The sequence below is a fragment of the Anomalospiza imberbis genome, chromosome 1, assembly GCF_031753505.1.
Source record: "Anomalospiza imberbis isolate Cuckoo-Finch-1a 21T00152 chromosome 1, ASM3175350v1, whole genome shotgun sequence".
In the NCBI taxonomy this organism is placed as follows: domain Eukaryota; kingdom Metazoa; phylum Chordata; class Aves; order Passeriformes; family Viduidae; genus Anomalospiza; species Anomalospiza imberbis.
The window spans coordinates 34,378,345-34,400,247 of NC_089681.1; the positions used below are offsets into that span (position 1 = coordinate 34,378,345).

Consider the following 21,903-nt stretch of genomic DNA (forward strand, 5'->3'; position numbering starts at 1 on the left):
TCACAGAGATAATGGAATGTTGGCTCTCTTTTACAGAAGGATTCCTAAGTGCAGCACTAGCTAGGCAGAAGCAAAATTATGAACTTCTATTACTAAGGAGGATGCAATTTTTAAAATAAAGCAATAAAACGGCCAGGCAAATGAAAATAATAAAATTTAAAAAAAGGAACAGAACACAGATTCATAGATGACTTTTCTAAACATACCTGAATCCATTTCATCACTGTGAAAATAAGAACTGCATTGACTGCTACAAATGCTGGTGAAAGAGGCAATGGAGTTCCTATTGCTGTTGCAGTCACTTGAAAACAAAACACAAAACACAAAAAAGAAATAAAGCTATGTCCTGTAACACAGGCTCTGTTAAAAAAAAGTTATGGAAATTCTTTCCCTTTTTCCACCCTAAATTTAATGATGAGATGGTCTGTGTGATTCTTTATACACAATAAAGTTCCCTGTGCTTAGGCTTTCATTTAATTTGCAGTCCTGGTAAGACTCAGAAGACTGGATTCCCAGAATAGATGCTTTAATTATCTCCCTTCCCCTTACCTGTGAACAAGTACTTGCAGAACAGTAATACAGACTTTGAATGCAAAACAAGCAACTTTTCTTGCATGAGTGGTAGTTTTTGAATCTGTGGCCTCAAATGTTTTGGTTACTTCACATTTTCTCCTGGTCCACAGCTAATACAAACATTGAGTCTTTACAACTTGCATAACAGAGTCTCACTGTAGGTTTACAAGAGATTTGATTCATTTGAATAGCACCAAAACTGAAATGACAAACTATTTTCCTTGTCAGCCAAAGCAGTTCATGATCCCATCTCTTCCAGCTGTTCCTTTTTTTAGAGATGCATAGACATTTACATCTGTGGCTTCAGTCAAAACGTCAATGCATACGAAATTTCACCCACATTGGTCTAATAGGGAGATTTTGGGATTTAAATTTGTACATTTCTTTCTGCTCTTTTCTCTCAAAAACAATTTGTTCCCTACAGAAAATACATGGAGATACACCTACTCCTGCAGCAAAACCAGAGTAAAACATAGACTTTTGTACTAAAAATCCTATGAATATGTATTTGAATTGAAAGTCTTCAGAGTTGTTTAGCCATATGAAAATCATTTAGTTTCAATGCGGGAAATGCTTAAGTAATTATCCAGCAGAGGGAGTCTTCAAAAACCCAAGTGAATGTAAGATAATGTAAAAGTGTACCTAAGGGAGGCTTACACATAATGATATGGGTCTTGTTTAATGATTTGGGTGTACCCATTCACCAAGAATAACATATTCATTTGTAAAATAACACTGCAGTTATACATGTGCTCCCTATTTGTTTTCTTTATTTGTGTAGATACAGAAGTGACTTTTCACTAATATAGGGAGAGTAAATTATATTTCCTGGCTAACGTATGTGTTTTGGACCTGTCGTCAACAAGGTATGTGAATGAGTTAAACTTTTAAATGAAGCAATATGATGTAATTACAATCATAACCATTAAGTAGATGAAAAGACATCAGTAACAGCATGTTCCTAATAGTGGATGAACAGTCCCAAGGAGTATTAAAAATTTCTGGCTGGATATTAAGAAATGTTTTCTATCTAACTCTATTCACTTATTAAAGTCTCCAAAGGGGAGATGAAGGTTAATTAAAACTGGGTTGTGCAAAGCATGAGAAAATAAAACACAGGAAAATGAGAAACAGATTAGATGCATTTGCTGTATCATTCTGCATGATTTTTGTGTTGTATTGTAAGGTTTAGAAGGAGACCCTACACAAAATGAGAGCATTATAATGGTTAAAATTAGCCAAACAGTTCCAATAATAACCACAGTGGCATTATGAGAGCTAGAGATTTTAAGTATTGACTAATACAATTATTTAAGCAAAAAAAAAAAAAAACATTCTAATCTCACTCCAACACTTGTCCTTAATGCACAGATTTTATGATTATTCTGCATATGGAACCCTAGGTTTTATTATTCCTACACAGCCAGAATGGGCTATAAAGGACAGGAATCAGAATAAAGAAAATGTTTTGAACAAAGAGACGCTGATGTCCTGGGTCACACCTTCTTTCTCCACATACAAATCCTGTGCCAGCTGGGAAACCTCACGACAGGAGCAAGCACACATCACTGGAGCAGCTCATGAACAGTCACTGGACACATCATGAACATGCAGGAAACTCTAAAAGTGCTTATGCTGGACCAAGAACTTTGCCTGTGTGTTCATCATGGTAAGACCAAAATGAACTTAATCTGTTTACATCTGTGTAAACACAGAGATAGTTTTGATATGAACTCTTTCTACTATGATGAAGATTTCATATCAACCAGGCTGCAGTAATCAAACACAGCTTAGGAAAGACATCTCAGCAAAATAGAGTTCTGTAGAAAAATGATGAACCTACTGAGATCCTAATTTCTGAGCATGATGATGAACTATGATACTGAAAAAATAATGAACCCTCATTTTACTTGCAGCTAAAATTTAAATTTAGTTTTTATATCATGTAGTTAGCCAACTTTCTCTAAGCAAGAGAGTATAACCTATATAATAACTATACTTGCTATAATTACTCCTTCCTTTTCAAAATTCTTTGTATTCTCATTCACAGTATGCATTACAAATTCTAGAGATGAGTTGATGCTACAGTATTTAGAGTGAAAGAAGGTGAGAAATACGTGTTGATAAACAGTATATTTTTCTTTAGATCCAGAAGAATGGTGGTTCTATCACCTTGCTTTCCATGGCAGATATTTGGTTTGTTCTTGGAGACATAATAACCAGTTATTTCTAGTTTTTGTAAGACAGGTAATCTAAAGTAAAATTTTACATCTTTGGTTGTGATATCCTATCCAGATTTGAGTGACCAAGATATAATAACTAATCTGTACTCATAAGACTTTATTTCACACATCCTGAAGGTAGTTACTCCTCCAATAGTAATGTCAGAATCATATTCTAATAGTCTCCATAACCATTTGATATTTTACAAACTTCCATATTTGATTCAGTTGAAAAATAAAAATATTATTAATAAATTTACCTGTAAGAATCCCTGTTACTGATGGTATCATGACCAGAATCTTCTTGTTCATCACCTGTTACACTGAAACAGACTTTCTTCCCATTCCTTTCACCCTTTTCATTATCACTGTCTGCTGGTATTAAAGGCTCAGGCGTTTTACGTTCTGATTTGGGAGAATATGTTATTGAAGAAAGAAGGCTGTGAAACACACAAAAATAAAGGCAAATTCATGTTTTTCAAAAGTGAGCTAGCAACAGGATAACATTTCTCATCACCATCCCCCAGTTATTATTCTATAATATGTGAAGGGAATATTTTAATTCAGTCAATATCAATTTGAAACAAGGAAAGGAAGTGACACATTCAGTTGTCAAAAAGTCTAACAGTGAAACCCATTAACCTTACCAAATACTTAATCGTGCATGAAAGCAATGATTACAGCTGGAGAAGAAATACAGCACATTCTTGGACTCTTGGGGTCAATCTGCATATTAACATAACTATTTTTAAATATGAATTCTGCACTTCTTAGCAAGTCAATAAATCAAGAAAACAAATGAAAGTAACTGTATGTCTGTGAAAAGCATGTATTTTCCCAATTACTACCGTACAAGACCTACCAGTGTGCACCACAAACTATTCTACTAGGGTATTTTAAAGATCTTTATTAACATCTCTGTGTACTTCGTGACATTCAAAGTGTCTAAGCCATTACCACTAGTAAAACTGATGATTAATACACAAGCGTCTGTGACAAGCACAAAAGTGACATCCAGCCAAGAAGAGAGAACAGTGCAGACTGCTACTTTTAGAACATGCAGAAATACTGGCAGTGAAAAATTCATATTCTTGGATGATTAATTCATACTGAGATGCTCTAATTTACTTTCAAGATCAGAACAGCAATAATGGGCAATTGTCCTTTAATTCCTATTGCTCAAACACTCCATTAAAATCACACTTTCTAATTAATATTTGGATTTCAAAAGCAGCATTTTTCTTGCAAAAATTACTTTCCAACTACCTGAAATCAGAGGACACTGAACTGAACTTTTTTTCTCCCCTTGAATTACTTAGTAATAGTAGCAGGGTTTTATTGAAGGAGCTGTCAGGATGGTCAGCTGGCAAACTTTCTACCAAGTACATGGTAGGATTCAAAATTAGGTTAGATCTTACATGAAATTCTTGCTACTGATGGGAATAGACAAGATTTTATCTCACATATAGTTAAAGATACTGACCTGAACTGCAACTAGAATACAGAAAAATTATAATAAAGGTATAATTTCACTAGAATTTAAACTCACCCCTCCACTAGACTGATATCTTTCAGGCTACATTACACCTTAACACTTCGTATCAGTAGGAAATCACAACTCAGTTATTTCCAGTCACTGGCAAGCATAATTCCATGAGTACAGGAAGAGAGATGGGACCCATATTTTACATCAGTGTTCAGTGTCGATCTCATGCTAGAGCATATGTGGTTTTTGAACTTGTCCTAAAATGAATGTGTTATGGAAGCAGAAACCCTAGGAAATCAGTTCTTCATACCTGTAAAACTTATTTTCGTAGTAAGAAATATCTGAGTGGCTCAAAAAAAGAATAGACAAATTCATGGCAGAACATTCTAACACTGCTCTTAAACCAAAAGGTCCGTTCTGAAAAGACCATCTAGTTCTGCCTGCTGAAATATGAGATAAGGACAAAGATAAATCTATACTTTTTCTTTTTCTTGTGTTCCCACTCTCATCCACTTAAAAATAAAAGTTCATTCTAGTAATTTCTTGGGGATTTTGTTGTTGCAAGAAAATAATCAAGAGTAAGAAACAAGCATAATGAACTGCAATTTCAGCTCCAGAAAATATCTTCCCCTGAGTAATTATTTGTCAAGACACAGACAGACTATTATATCCCCTTCTTTTATGTGACTGTTTAGTCACTGCTGCCAAGAGCTCAGTAAAAGACTGATTAAGGTAGCTGGATCTTATCCTAAGGGGGCTTTTCCATTTCTCTCTTCAGGCAGGCTCTTTTCTAAGGAAATTTTTTTTGCTGAACTACCATGAATGAAAGATGGAACTTTGGATTACCAAGTTCTGGAGCAAGCAGTTACTGAAGTCACTGATGTGCTCTTAAAAACTCAGTCCAGGGAGTTGAAAATAAAAATCTGGATACATTCCCTCCCCAATAATCATGCTTAAATATACTTTTGTTTTTCGTCTTAAATATGACACATGCACAATACATTTTCTCCAGAGATGGGCCTACCCCAAACAAGATTACCTTAGAGATCTAGCTCTCAAAGGAGAAACGCACACGTGAATAGTAACTAACAGCTGGAGAGTCTCTAGGAAGAATATTTCAATGACACAAAGACATTTGTAACTTAAAAAAAGAAATCCTCACCTGTGGAATTACTCTTATGTGCAACCCAAGTCAACACAAACCAGGCAAACAAAACCTGCTATGGTTAGTCAAAGAATTAAAAATGGCAGTAACAAAAACCTTCTCTGCCTTTTTCTCACTCCACAGAGTATGGTCCCAAAAGACATCTTTCCAAAAAAAGAGCTGGGATGGTAGGAGAGCACTGAGTGCATGAGAACCAAGAACTCAGCAGAGTCACCATATAGAAAACAATTTGAAAAAGGACTTATTTCTGTGTAACACCTAGCAGCAACATGGGGTATCTGCAGCATCACTAAAGAACTATTGAGATACCATTAAACTATTTCCATGTGAGCACAGTGGAGCCTTAAGAGGCTGTGGAAAGGAAATACACACATATTCTCTATTTCTCTCTCTCTGTCAGTAATACATCACTCATCCAACCAAAACTCATCAGCAAACAGTCTCATAATCTCTTATGCAGACAATATTAGGAGTACAAAATCTTCTCTTAAATGTTCCCTTGCCATAATCCATGGGCTCTCACAGACCTGCTTTTCAGATGAAACACTCATTTTTCAATTCACTAACAGACAGGAGAGGCTGAGCAGATAACACTGCTCCAAGATTTTGTGAGCTGAAACACAGACCAGTCCTGACCTCAACACAGAGCAGAGACCTCTAGTAACATGCATGAGCAAGTTTTCCAACAGTAAGTATAAAGAGTACCAGTCATTCAGTAGTCCAATTTTTCTGTCACACAATATCAACATAAATTAAAAATTGTGATAGATACCATGTTCATATTATCCATCCTGAGAATATTAAAATAATGAGGATTGCTTAGGATAATAATCAATTCAATTAAAAAAGACATCAATTTTATTGTTACTATGCCACAACAGAAAAAATAAATTCTACTGTCTTTATAAAAAGCACAAAACCAAGCATTTCCTCCCAGGTGTTTAAGTATGAAAATTTCTAATTAAAGCATGGCTGTTGAATTATCTGTTGTGTCACTCTATCTTTTGTTTCTTCAGTTCTAAATCTCAAGAGTTAATTAGCATCTGTAACCATGTTCTAACATACCATGTACCTCTGAACTGCTCACTCTTCCCTGTTCAGCACTTTTAAACAGGTCTCTTAGCTATCCTGTTTCCTCTGTAGAACTGCTTTCCTCTACAGTAATTACTCACTGGCAGTCCACTCAATGTCCTTGAGGAATAAAGCATGAAAAGTCTCAGTCTTCCAATCAGCCAAAGGTAAAATTTGCTAAATACATCTGTGTACCTTATACAAGATCAGCTACAAAGTCAGTGTACAGAAAATATAGGAATGAAAAAAAAAGTGAACCCTTGTGTTTGTACACAATTATTCTGAGAGTGTGTGTATTTATATATACATTTATACAAAAGAAAGGCTCAGAATTTCCTGTGCTTTTGCATCACAAGCTCAAGGGAGTGGAAAGGAAAGGTGTGGCATACTGGCAACTGGAACTTCCTGAAATATTGACTAAAATTCCATATATAATTTTCTGACTTCCATGAGGAAGAGAGACAATACAGGCTTTACAGATAGTCATTTCTAAGAGCACCCAAGCACTGAAATTATCATGAATTTAATTAACTTCATCTTCAGTGTGGTAATTAGCAGTACTATGTAAAGGCACAGGAAACAACATTTTCTTAAAAATACTGAGTCAACTCTTGCTTTCATTCCCAGTTCAGTATGTGATACATTACAATTACTTATAATAATTACAATTACTTACATACCTATTACAATTAGAGAACAGTAAAAAAAAAAAAAAAAGAAATCCCACCTTACAAAGGTGAAAGGACAAACCACACTACAGTCTTCAAGATAACATGAGAAACAATGGCACATGTCTTATCTAAATTGGAGATCATGATAGATTGTCTTTTAAACTCAAAAAATTTGCTGTTTTTGTTTTCACAATTAATTTCTGACTTTTGCATTACATATGGGATCTTTCAAAACTTAAATACTTCTTACCCTTCTTCATCCTTATCCCAAGTAAATAGCCCAGGAGTCAACTCACTTGCTTTGCAAAAGAAAAGGCAAGTAATAAATCCTTGTCCTGAATGAGGACTAACTGTGATGAGACTCTGAGTCTCCCACATTCAAGCCAAATATCCTAATCACTCAAGGATGGCTCTCCCTAAATCCATAGCTCTTCCTTAAGGTCAATTTTGTTTTGAAAAATTTCTAACAAATTAATGCTCTCCCTGTAGGTGAGTAATGTCTTAACCAAAAATTCACCTGTGAGACTATTCAGCAATACCGGAAGAGTTCAATAAAGGCCATTTTTATACCTCTGCCCTTTGTTTCCATTCCTAGTGAAATTGTAGGTTACATTGTGTGCCTCATATTTTCCTCACTTCAAATTAACTTTGCCACATTCTAAAGAAAATCTACAAACTGGAAAAAACCCACAAACTGTGGGGAAAAAAGTGAGGCATGCTGCAAAAGAGATCAAAATACAACATTACCTGCACTTAAATTTTTTACTTTACTTCGATTCTGTCTGAAGTCAGCATTGAATCCAATGCTATACAAAAGCATTGCCCAGATTTATCATTATCTTCTACGGAAAAATTAAAAGCAAGTCCAGATGGTAACATTTACTTACTCATCTATTTGGCAGACACATGTTTCCACCTCTTTCAGTGCAGCTTGTAATTTGAACAGCAATTTTTGATAGACATCTTGTGTTTCTAAGTCTTCTTCTTTTAAGAGGTACCTCAGACCATGGCCCTCTTGCTGGCCAAGAGATTGTCCTGAAGGGGCAGCCATAGTAGTAATGGTATGTTGGACATAAATCATGGGATTCAGTTTACCTGGGAATAATTCAAAAGGATTTCATCATTATCTATTTTTAACATACATTTTGAAGTTAGTAAAATACCTAACAGACACTGAAATACTTTTCTGTTTAAAATTCATGTACTTATTTAATTTTGCATTTTATTTGCATTTCAAAGTCAAGCTATTTAGGAGAAAGTTATTGTGAAATTATGACTAACCGTTATTATGCTGTGAAATAAAACTAAAAATCAAAAGAAGGGTGATTTCAGAAAGACTTGTCCTCAATTTTAATATTTGGGCTATAAACCTAAACTGATTACCTTTTAAGACTCTATATCAGAAGCACTGGAAGTAGCTCTTTCAAGCTCAGTTGACTTACCTTGGTCAGTGTTTTTATTTTCCTTTTCATGAGAAGAATGTTTTCTGCTGTCTAACTGAACACCAAAGGCACTACCAAGGGAAGTTGAGGTCTTAGGATAAGACACTTCCATCACATTGATATGGCAATTGGTGGGACAGAAATCACTGCTGTGAAGTGGTGAAATCTTTGACTTAGCTTGTTTGAAGGTAGGCCAAGCTCTGTTTTTTAATACTCTTGAAAACTAGAAGTAAGAAAGAAAACCAAATTTTAATTATGAGCTCTTCTTTTGTCTGCACATAGCTAACAATTCTTGTGTACCTAACTAGAAAATAAAAGCTTAAAATATTTCAATCATCCTTGACTTAAGGTGTCTTGACTTTGCAATTTGCATCTTTCTCTAAAAGGGAAAGAAAAATATTTTTCATTTTACATTTTTAAGGGGGATTTTTGAAGCAAATTAAATTTTAAGAAGTAAATAGCTTTGTAACAGAGAGACAGAACTTATTTCCCATGGAACATAATAAAAAATTAAGTGTCTTTATGGGGAGCAAGTCTGAAACTGCGGTACCGCTCATGACATTTATAAACACCTGCCGATATTTTCAAGCCAGTATTTTTCAAAAACTCATGAAATTTTTGTCTGAAGTTATAATGAAGACAAAATCAGAAAGTATGAATTCTGGATTTCCTGATCAAGAAGGAGGAGGTCCTCTTTAATTATATCTTCTCCTCCTGCATTAGGAGAAGCATTGCCAGGGGTTGGAGGGAGGTGATCCTGTTCTCCTCAGCACCAGTGAGGCCTCCCTCAAGTCCTGGGCCCAAGTCTGGGCTTCACAAAAATAGACATGAGCATACTGGAGAGAGCCCAGTGGAGGTGAGCCTTCTGAGATCATTCAGGGACTGGAGCATCTCTCCTGTGAGGAAAGGCTGAGCAAGCTGGGACCCTTCAGCCTGGAGAAGAGAAAGCTCAGGGGTTAACACATCAATGTATACGAATACCCAAAGGAATGGTGCAAAGAGGACAAAGCCAGGCTCTTTGCAGTGCTGTCCAGTGCCAGGACCAGAGGCAATGGGCCCAAACCTAAGCACAGGAGTTTCCTCTGAATGTCAGGAAACACTTTTGCACTGTAAGGGTGATTGAGCACTGGCACAAGTTGCTCAGCAAGGTTCAGGGAAGAGAGGTTAGATCTCCCTCTGTTGCAGGGACATCCCTCCTCAAAGATGATCCTGGGCAGCCATCTCTAGGTGGCCCAGCTTAAGCAGAGTTGGCTGGACAAGACCTGCAGAAGTACATTCCAACCTCAACCATTCTTCTATTTTGAGCGACATTAGGAAGCTGATGAGCACTAATAGATAAAAACTGCAAACACTCCATTTTACAGACTTTCCTAGCTCAGCACCCCTTCTCCCCCCTATATATCAGTTCAGCAATGAGGAATGCTTTTTATGGTCTAATTCTAATACAGTGCTTAGCCACATGTCCTTGATCTTAAATTTTGGGCAGTGTCTTGAATAGGCTTCGAGTCATTTGGTTTTTATGATGAGAAGATGTCAACCCAAAACGGTGAGGACTGAACTGAACACTCAGCAACTACATCTATGTCAGAATCAAGTCATGAGATCAAGCTCTTCAATCGGAAAAGAGATTTGTAGGATTTTTGTCAATATGTGTCATTTCCAGTGCAGTTTGTGGTCAGAGAAGAGTTTTTTTCCTGGAAAGATGAAATCAGTGTTTTAATCACAATACCTCTCCAGTCAAAATATCACAGAGACCTACTTCAGCTATGAACCGCAGCTCATGCATAAGAATATTTTCAAAGTTAACTTGCAAAACTTCTTCACTAATAAATGTCAGTAAAAATTTGAATCAGTCAACTTTTTACTAACACTTCAGTTGAATTAAGACACATTCCTTCTGCAAAGTAAGATGTTTCTGTACAGGGACTTAAATGTCTGTTTATTTTGGTGTCATATTACTTCAGTCTGATGAATGCTTTTTGGTATAATTACACTTAAATCTTTAGATCACAAGAAGATGTGGAGGGTTACAAGAAATCCAATTATGGAGTTGTTCAAAGGCTGAAGAATGTACAAATTGTTAAGAAGGATACTAAGGACATTCAATGATGAAAATGTTTCTGCAAGCAGTACATATTTCACATCTCAATCTCCCACACATCCTGCTCCAGAGAGACCAAATACTGGCTATGATTTAATCAGGTCAAAAGTCAGGACCAAAATTCTTTTCATATATGTGTTGAGAAACATCTGGGACCCATGGCACTGGAATTGAGGTCTATCAGGAGCAAAACATTCTGATAATAATAATAGTAGGAACTGCAGAAATCCACAAGATTTTTATTTATAGATTTCGAACTTTCACAGTAAAACCAGAAGCAAGCTGGGCTCATGCACTCCAAAAGTCTCCTGTAACTATGGTTACCTTTACCTTGCCAAGAAAGTGACACATCTATTCCTGAAATCCACTGCATTACTAATTGTCATTAAAAGCTATTAACTGTGAAACGACTGATTTTTGAGCAGATGAGATTTAAAGTGCAGTCTGTATCAGGAATATCTGCTTCTAGACAGTGTAAGAATCATGAAAACTTCCCTGAGGCTGTTTGTTTCACATCCAGCTAGCACAACAAATTTTGATTTACTGTCCTGGCCTCCGCTGTAGAGGCTATATATCACAGTCAAATTTTTCAGCTACAGAAGACATATAAATCACCTGCATGTTACTTGAACTGTAATTAACATGAAAAATAATTCGTTTTTGTTAAAAAAAATTATATTTTGAATTTTAGCCAAATTAGAAATATGGAGGTTTGTAATTCAGGCAAACTATGAAGAGGTCAGATTTTTGCTAAAGCAGTATCAGGATTCTTTTGATGTCTCCATTGACACAACTCAGTTTATTCCAGTGCTTTTTAGAGAGCACCTGGAGAAGTCTGACAAAATCCTTTTGGACCTTCATCCTACTGACTACTGAGCTGCAGGTATTCCTAACAGTTCTCCCTACTTTCCTTTGAAAACTGAAAAATCATTACCTAGTCTTTTATATGCAGCTTCTGCAAATGTGTGAAGCTTCTGTATTCACTTTCCTTTTCCTTTGCTTTTTTTTTTTTCTTTTCAAATTTTTATGCCTAAATTCCCAGAACAGACCAGTTTCTAAATGCCACAACTCAGATCCCCAAATGAGGTAAGACAGGGCAGACCCACTTTTTTGCAGCCATTTTGAGCCAACTTTAAAGTAATTCACCTCCCCACAATTAGGTTCCATGAGAGAGGAACTGGGAGTCTGGATGAGAAAATGATTTTGCATTAAAAAAATGGCAAATGGTTGATGCATTTACACCCTGCTTAGTTAAACAACTATAGAAAAATGCACTGACAGCAGCTAGAGGTCATAGCTTGGGCTATTTATTCATTCACATACCATTAATTTAGATCTCAAGCATATGAAAGTCAGTACCTTCTCCATTTTTCCATGCTATTGTGTTTTATTAAACCAAGTGACGCTAATAATTTACAGAGATGGTACTATTAACAGATATGCTAGGGCCTAAAAGTTGAATAAAAGGGTTACAATTTGGTTTTTGAGTTGCACTAGAAAGAAAAAAAACAACTCTGTTGTTATTGCTACATTTTTGGTTAACATCTGCAAATTCACTAGAGTATTGGTTTAAGGCATTTACAAGAATGACGGCTCTTTTGGGAAAAATGCAGTTGATTGTCTCTACAACTGAACACAGCAAACAAGAAAGAATACAAACTACCCAAAGTCTAAAAAAGGAATAAGAAAGAGAATGGCTTGAAAACAATTGATGCAATTACTCACTTAAAGCATTCAGGCTTCAAAATAGCTAAACTTTCAGCCACATTTTTGTCACTGCCATAGAGACTCTGAAGAGTTATTCAAACTGTACCATATTCCCCCATTTCTTTCTTAAAAGACAAATACAATCAAGCTTAGGACATGCAGGTCGTACCTTTTTATAGCTAGAGATTCTCCTGTAGATATGCTCAATTTTCTCACTGCAAATGACACTGAATTTACTTTGAAGTTCAGTGGGGATCACGTCATTTAAGGAATTGAGGCTGTTGCAATTCTGCACAAAATTTTCATCGCTTTTTGCCAGTGCTTCAAGAATCTAAGATAATAAAAACAAGAAAAGTATGTTATGAGATTAAATTGACTAAAATATCCCCTTACTAATCATAATTAAATATTATAACTAAAGCTGAAAAGCCTGATAACATTACAGAAAATGGTGCAAAACAACAATTAATAAAGTTTGGGATGCAAAGAGGTTTTCTTAAATCTATTCCCTGCTAAGTTAGACTCATCAGTATTTTTGCTTGGCTTCTCATGACAATGTCTGACAATGGATTTACTACTAATTTCCTACTAATGTAACCACTATGGCTTCTCTGAAATACATTATCTGCTGTATTTACTTGATCAGCACATATTATGCAGATCTGCTGAATTAATTAATTCATTACTTCTAGAAAACCTTTAGTTTGGAAGAATACTAACACATTGAAAAAGCATAAAAGAAAACTGAGTGGTATCCTCTTGTATATTCTGCATAAAAAGGCCACGAAATAGGGCACAGAATAAGCTGTACTGCTCAGCAAAGACCGAAGCCTTGCAATAATGGTGAGAGAAAACTAATTAAAAGGCATTTTGAAGAGATGAGGGTATTATTTAGCATTTATAGATATTTCAGTGGATCTTGGACTTTCAAGTTTTATTTGATAATTTAGAAATAAGGGAATGAAGACTTTGAAGATCTTTTAACATTTTTTTTTTAGATTTAAAGTCTCAATTTATAATGACAACATAACTCTTTTTGCCTCCTGAGAACACAATCATCCTCCAAAACATCAGAGAGATAAAGGTGACCAATTATAAGGCATCAAATGAAAGACATATAATCATAAGAGTTAAAAAAGATACAAGTTTCTCCATTGGTATTAAACACAATAAGCATCAATATGCAAAAAATGCTTCATACCTTTGCAGTCAAACTGAAAAATCCCTTTGGTTCAATCATTTTTTCCAAGACATGGCACTTTATTCCAGCTGTGCTGTCGTACTCATAAACCACTCCATACTCCAGATGAACATTGTCAACAGTCAGACTCACATGATCTTTCTTCCCATCGATTATTGCCATAGTGTTAAATTTGTCAATTACCTCTAGAATAAATAAAGTAACACAAATCAGTTGACAAGTCCTGGCCATTAAATTAACTATAAAGGACATAGGCAAACATTCTAGAAAGAGGTATGTTCTGACCATTCTATTTAAAAACATTAATTAAAAAACCTGGCTGAACAATATAAATATCAGAACACCAGTAGATTTATAGATGTTAAAACACTGGACTGCAAAACAGGCAGTACTCTTTCTTTACAAACAGGTTTTGAAGGGGGCTAATTCCATTTCATTTATAATCCAGAGACATTAAGAAAGACTCAAAAAAGGGAAATCTGAGTATTCTAAATAAAGTAGAAGAAAATCACTATGAAAACTGTCAACATTCAGAAATGAAACCACAACAACTGCATTTATGAATGCACAGTTCAAGTGTTAACTGCCTCTTTAATTACAAGTTGCAGATGAATGCAGTTTCATCTAAACATTAATTGTCTGAAAATAATCTGAAGGATAGTTGTGTTTTTATTTCCCATGTAGTAATGACTAATGTATCTAGTTTGCCATAATGATTACTAGTGGTGAAAATAAATCAGGTAATGCCTAGGTTGATGTTTCTTACAAATGAAAATAAAAAGATTTTCCCCAAAGTGTTCACGGAAGTATTTTCTCTAAATGGGAAAGATGCTAGTTTTCAAAGAATAGCATGTTAAATTTATATGTGTAGAATATATAAGAGAACAAATCCCTATGTAAATCACATCTTATGGTCTGCTCAAAACTTCCTCTCTGCAAATAAACCCACTGCCTACATTTTCCTTGTATTATAATAGCATTCTCAGCAACAACAAGATCCAACAAGCATCAATACCTTCCACTTTACAGTCAAAGGCGTCGCCTCCATCATCTCCAGAGGGTTTGGTGTTTGTTTTCTGAAGATCTTCCTGTGCACTTTCAATGCTGTTGTAAACCCACTGTATAGAATCTTGCTAGAAAAACAACAAAAAATAAACAGCTAGAAAAAGCTTTGCAAGTGTAACTGGTAACAACTATTTCACTATTTTTAAGGCCTAAGTAAAAAAAAAAAAAAATCCAGAGAATTTTGGCATTGTATAAAACCATCCAAAGAATTTTGGCAAGTTATTTTTTATTTCAGCATATATTGTCATGAGACAGTATGAAGTCTGTGACAGCATGACATCTATCATTTTTATGTCATTGCCAAAAATAATGTAAGACATTTCAAATCAAATTGCAGACTGAAAAATATTTTTCCCCAAGAAATTATGGGGAAAAAAAAACATTTTTGCTTTGCTAAGTCTGCTGTGCATCCACAAATCTGGTGGCAAAAGTTATGGAATATCAACCAAAGACAGAGAATGTCCAGTTAACCCATCACCTTGTGTCACTGGCACAAAGAACCTATACTACAGCCTTCATTACTTACATTTGCCTGTATTACAAGTATTTTACTAGTGTAGTAATATATTTTTTTTATTTTTTCCCACAGATTAGCACCCCCTGCAGCCCCCCAAAGAAAAGAACCAGAGGCTCCAAATGTCCACCATCTTCTGTAGCTAAGTGACACACGAGCACAGTGTCACAGTGGTGGCATACACGTGTCATATGACCTTTGAAGAAGACACATGTATGTCTTACATCTTCTACCCAGTCTGTAACTCAGCCACAGGTCCATCATACCCTTGTGAAAGGTCCTACCAAGCATGGCATCCCCAGATTACTCTTTGTTCCTTACACTTCAAAACAAGCTTGACAAGTTAGTTAATCACTCCTTCTGCAACAGCTACAGCAGAAAAAAATGACATGATTATGACAAATCTGAATTCAAAAATAAGTTCACAGAAGAATTTGAAGTTAAGAAAGGACAGCAAACATTTAGGCTGCTAAAATCTTCATGCAAAGTGCCAAATACATCCAGTTATCCTTTGCTAAAATGCAACAATCAGCTTCTATCTTTATCCCATTGGTACGGTTTCTCTAGGTTTCCTAGATTCATCTATGTCTCGCTTTTCACTCAACAGCATAAAATATTTTAATAAGCTTAACTTTCAGAGCTCTATGTTGATTGTTGGAAGACACTTGTGCAGAAGCTGATCAAGAAGAATGCTTCTGAAATCCACACTTCACCTCAAAGCTTGGTGCTTAGTTATGGATTCTTACAGACACGCTTGGCAGCATTGATACCGCCATGCCAATATCTAATAGGAAATACTAACTACTTATGACTCAGAGCAATGTTCTTCAGAATCATTACAGGAGAACCAACTAAGCATAAATCATGATTAGTATCACTGCAAAGAAACTGTAATCCCAAGAAGCAAAATCTGATCTCAATTTTCTTTATTCAGACAAGACAGAAGATAAACACTGTCCAAAAGAAATGATGCAGTTATTGACCAAAGGAATCTGAAATGAAGCTTCATGCTCCAGGCAATCAGGAAGACTTCTTACCCTGAAAAGTAAAAGATATAAGAAAGAGAAAAAGATTCTCTCCCCCACAGGAGAGACTGCAATATTCTGGGTAATTAAGTGATAGGCTGTGTGCACTGTACTTACAAAATAGAAGAAATCCCTAGTCATCTTCCAAAAAATAATTTTAAAAACCCACCAAATTTCTGAATAAGGAGTTAAATTTTAGCTGTCTTTTCACCAGTGGAAATACTAGCATTTACTTCAGTTTAGACAATTCTCCCAAAGTTTTTGATAATACTGCATCCTAAAGGAAGTTTCTCTTGTCTGAGGAACTTCAGTTATCTGTGATTTGATGAATTATGATCAGTTACTTTTTAAAACTGAAATAAATACTATGTATAGGTAAAAACTTCAAGTCATTATACAAGTTGATTAAAAAACCCAAAGTAATTTATTAATGTCAAGGCATTCACACCAGCCAAGATTAATAAATGGTCTTTGGATGTCACTAATATCCATAGAAAGTCTACACTTATACACAGAGAGAACAAAACTGCAGTAATGAATTCAATTTATCTTTTCACAGAATCACAGAATAATGAGATTGGAAGAGACCTCTAAGATCATCAAGTCCAACCTATGCCCTAACACCTCAACTAGACTATAGCACCAAGTGCCACGTCCAGTCTTTATAAAAAGACATATAACACATCCAGAGATGGTCATTCAACCACCTCCCTGGGAAGACAATTCCAGTAATTTATTACTCTTTTGGTGAAATTTTTTTTCCTAATATTCAACCTATCCGTTCCCTGACGTAGCTTGAGACGGTGTCCTCTTGTTCTGTCAGTTACTGCCTGGTGAAAGAGACTGACCCCCACCTGTCTACAACCTCCCTTCAGGAAGTTGTAGAGAGCAATAAGGTCACCTCTAAGCCTCCTCTTCTCCAGGCTAAACAACCCCAGTTCCTTCAAATGTTGCTCATAGGGCTTGTGTTCCAAGCCTCTCACCAGCCTCACTGCCATCTGGACACGCTCAAGCATCTCAACGTCCTTCCTGAACTGAGGGCCCAGAACTGGACACAGCACTCAAGGTGTGGCCTCACCAGTGCCAAGTACAGGGGAAGAATGACCTCCCTGCCCCTGCTGGCCACACAACTCCTAATGCAGGCCAGGATGCCGCTGGCCTTCTTGGCCACCGAGGCACTCTGCTGGCTCATATTCGACCAGCTGTTGACCAGCACCCCCAGGTCCCGTTCCGCCTGAACACTGTCCAGCCACACTGTCCCCAATTTGTAATGTAGTAGGGGATTTTTGTGGCCAAAATGTAGACTCGGCACTTAGACTTATTAAAGTTCATGCTGTTGGACTCTGCCCATCCATCCAACCGATCTAAGTCTCTCTGCAGAGCCCTCCTTCCTTCCAATAGATCAACACAAGCTCCCAGCTTAGTGTCATCTGCACATTTACTAATGAAGGACTCAATGCCCTCATCCATGTCATCTATAAAAATATTAAATAGAACTGGTCCCAGTACAAAGCCCTGAGAGACACCACTGGTGACTGTCCCCAGCTGGATGCAGCACAGTTCACCACCACTCTCTGGGCCCGGCCATCCAGCCAGTTCCTAACCCAGCGAAGAGTGCTCCTGTCCAAGCCGTGGGCTGTCAGCTTCTCCAGGAGTGTGCTGTGGGAGACAGCGTCAAAGGCCTTGCTGAAGTCTAAACAGACAACATCCACAGCCTTTCTTGTATCCACCAGACGGGTCACCTGGTCATAGAAGGAGACCAGGTTGGTCAGACATGACCTAGCCTTCGTAAACCCATGCTGATTGGGTCTGATACCCTGGCCATCCTGTAAGTGCTGTGTGATAGCACTCCGTATGAACTGTTCCATTATCTTACCTGGTACTGAGGTCAGGCTAACTGGCCTGTAATTACAGGATCCTCCTTCCTATCTTTTTTGTAAACAGGTGTCACATTGGCCAGCTTCCAGTCATCTGGATCCTCGCCAGTGAGCCACGACTCTTGATAAATGATGGAGAGCGGCTTCGCAAGCTCGTCTGCCAGCTCCCTCATCACCCTAGGGTGGATCCCATCTGGTCCCATTGATTTATAAATATGCAAATGTCCCAGCAGTTCTCTGGCTGCCTCTTCTTGGATAACAAGAGGATCATTCTGCTCCCTGGCACCACCTACCAGCCCCTGAGGACAGTTGTCTTGAGGACAAGCTGTCTTACCACTAAAGACTGAGGCGAAGAAGGCATTAAGCATTTCCGCCTTTTCCTCATCTTTAGTTACTAGGTTGCTTGCCTCAACCAATAAGGAACAGAGGTTGGTTATACCCTTCCTTCTACTATTAATATATTTGTAAAAACTTTTTTTTATTATTTTTAACAGAAGTTGCCAAGTTAAGTTCAAACTGAACTTTGGCCTCCCTAATTTTTTTTCTACATGCCTTAACAGCTCCCTTAAATAGTTCCTGAGAAGTATATATTTTATTCTAGCCAGTTTTGCTACTAGTGAACAGGACATTTTCTTTTTAGTAGAGTGCATCTTCCTTCAAAGCATAGGTGAGTTTGATCTTGATATGCCATGTAACAATTTCAATTCTGTATTACCATTTAAACACAAACATCCCAAGAACATTTTCATAAAGACTGACCCAGTTCTAACTATATAATTCTTATAACTATGCTGTAGGTGTGGGAGAAGGATTCAACTCTTGATTTTAATTGGATTTTCCTCCTCAGTAAACACATACTTGAAGAGTTTGTTTGTGAAGTTAATTAATAATATTGGTTCCAGTTTACTAAAAGCTTGCAGAGAATTGGAAAATTACATTATAAAATCCAGCTTGGTTTGGTTTTCTTCCTAAATTTTTATCTTGGAAGCCTGAGATTTCCTCCTTAACTAACATGACAAAGATAACAAAATTTGAATGCATTTAAAGAAAGGAAATTTTGAGGCCTTGAATATATACTTATTCTTAAGACTGGAATGCAATGGGAACTCTGACTTTTGTGGATGGAACTGCACTCTGCTCTCTGTGTACTGAAGTGCAACAAAATTCTGGAAGATCAGTTTTATGCATTTCATCCTCCTGCTGCTGAGCAGGCAGAAAGCTGTGTGACTTCTTCTCCATCAAGATGAGAATACACCTCAAAATTCTTTCTGCATAGGACTGCAGAAATGCTTGAAATAGATAATAAAAATTGTCTATAATATTTATCTCAATGCAGAAACTAAGCAGATTTTGAACGTCACCATTGAGCAATCTTCAGCTTTTATACCTCAATTGGCTTCTCTTCACTTTTATTCGCCACATCTTTCCTCTCACCCCACTCAAACACAGCAGATATGTGCATAGAGATTAACACTACATTGTTTACTTTGACCAAAAACAGAAATCTAGGAGAAAATGTGCAAGGGCAGCGAATGAGACATACCTGCATTGGCCTCCTGTACTTCCTGCAGGCTGTGACATGAGCAATAACACTTGCATGAGTCTCTTTGCTGACATTAATTCCATTCACTTTGATTATGCACTGGCCAGGGTGGAGACCCGCCGCAGCTGCCACTGTTCCTATTATTAAAAACCCACATAGTTAGCAGACTTCTTTTTCTAAACATCTCCTTTCAAGATTACAGTCCAAAAAAATCTTTTTTTAAAAATCAGAACCTGGTCTGACTGATCCTTACATACTTCCCTTGACCACAGAGTACTTCCGTAGACCAGTTGGATGCCAAGAAATTCGAGTTTGCCAGCAGATGTTTCCATAAAAGAGACCAGACAATTTCCTAAAGGTTGCTTTATAAAACAACAAACATTGACTAGCAATATGAAAACATAGAATTCACCTCAAAGAAAGGGACTTCAAAAGGATAAAATGGCTCTAGCTTGAAAGTCACTAATTACAACTTAGCCTACTTTCATATGACCCAAGCTTATGAGCTTCTTGTTTAATTCAGGTGTTGCAATTTTACATAGAAAACAGAAGTTTTCTGGCAATACATAAAGTATAAGATAAGACTCTAGTATAAGTGTAAGACTCTAGTATAAGATACTAGAGTATCATGTTAATCATGAAGTGAAATATCTAAATTCCAAAGACATTTCCAAAGATATTGCTCTTTTTTTCATCTTCCCTACCAACACAATTATAGCAGAGGGCCTTAGAGCTTTAAATCAAAATCTCAAAGATAATTAAGTAGAGTATCTCCAATTAAATTATCAGAGGGTGGGACAGGGGGATACACACAACATGACACCAAAAAAAAACCCATTGTCTTTAAGCAATATAAAATATTTGGTTTAGTGACTTATTTTCACAATTGAATAACCACGTTGGGAAAATCTAGTGACTGAATAGGCACTACAAAAAGAGCTGTTGTCCCCAGGCCTTTTCAGTGCAATTCAAACTCACTCCTGAAAGACAGCCTGCTGGAGTATGATCTTAGTTCCAGCTACCTGAATATTTGACTCCAAATGTCTCTTGATACTGCCACAGAGGTGCCAAGGAAGTCAAAAATCTACAGCCTAGAGACTGCCAGACTGGGTTGCAGAAGCTAGGGGCTGTGAAAGAAAAGGCTAGACTGAATTTGCAGGGCTGACTAATAGAAAGCTTGTCATGACTTCATGACTGGCCAGTTGAGCATATTTGACAAGGAAATAACTTGCAGAATATACATGAGCTTCTCTCATTTTAGGAATTATCACTATTAGGTTAAAGCTGTATTTAAAATCTAATATAAAATAAATTCATTGGAAATTACATTATTACCAGCTATCGCAATCTCCCCTCCCCCCAAAAAGACGTAAAAATAAACATATAAATAGATCCTATTTAGTATCTCTCAAAAAAAAAATCCCAAATCTCTCTTCAGAAAACCCTAAGGTCCCAATTCAGCAAAGTAAGCGCATGCTTAACATTTTCCAGGTTTAGCAAATCACACAAGCAAGCACTTGCATATTGTTGAGGCTAATCAGAATAAAGTATGTGCTTAATAAATAATGATAGGCAGTTGAATTGAGATCCAGGTGCAGAAATAATTACGACATCAGCTATTAAGTTTATTAGTCTTTCCTTTGAAAATCTAATTTCTGGCTCCACAGTCTAGAACAAAATGTCATCAAACTCTGTTTAAATCTCGCTGTATTGCAGATCACTTCATTACAAAGGCAGGAAGGGGGAAAGAGACACAACTGTCCCACAATAACTGAAAATACAGTTAGTTTGCTCCACCATAACCAACATGAGGCAGCAAGAAATAATGCTTCAGCTTCTTTTAGCGCAAGTGCACTGCTCAAAAACATCAAGTTAGGATAGAAAGCATCTGAAAATCACATCCCAAAATAGTATTCACATGAACCATCTGCAATTACTAAGACAAAGCCACTAACACTCTTGAAAAGATTTGTAAAAAGCACATTTCTTTGCAAAACGTTTCCAGAACATTGCAGAACCACACAGCCACCTAACAAATTAACACACAGGTTCCCAACAGCCATTCATTGGACAAAGTTGTATTGCATCCTTCAGCTACTCCTTAATCTGTAAAGAATGCACAGCTTTAACTTAACTTTCCTACTTTGGTATGACTACATTTAAAAAAAAGAGTTGGAAGATGTATCCATGCTTACAGAGTATAAGTACACAAAACTTATATATTTGAGTTTATTTAATAC

General features: G+C 36.6%; 1 protein-coding gene across 2 annotated transcripts in view; it reads right to left on the bottom strand.

Moving 5' to 3' along the window:
* PREX2 (phosphatidylinositol-3,4,5-trisphosphate dependent Rac exchange factor 2) overlaps positions 1–21,903 on the bottom strand; it is a 172,333-nt gene that overhangs the window by 60,163 nt on the left and 90,267 nt on the right. For both annotated transcript variants that reach the window (XM_068187119.1, XM_068187116.1), the window contains 8 exons: positions 19,664–19,800; positions 14,655–14,772; positions 13,640–13,824; positions 12,608–12,769; positions 8,631–8,853; positions 8,076–8,283; positions 3,056–3,235; positions 207–301 (listed from right to left, as the gene is read on the bottom strand). In XM_068187119.1, the coding sequence (XP_068043220.1) occupies positions 207–301; positions 3,056–3,235; positions 8,076–8,283; positions 8,631–8,853; positions 12,608–12,769; positions 13,640–13,824; positions 14,655–14,772; positions 19,664–19,800 (1,308 nt within the window). The remainder of the gene's footprint in view (positions 1–206; positions 302–3,055; positions 3,236–8,075; positions 8,284–8,630; positions 8,854–12,607; positions 12,770–13,639; positions 13,825–14,654; positions 14,773–19,663; positions 19,801–21,903) is intronic.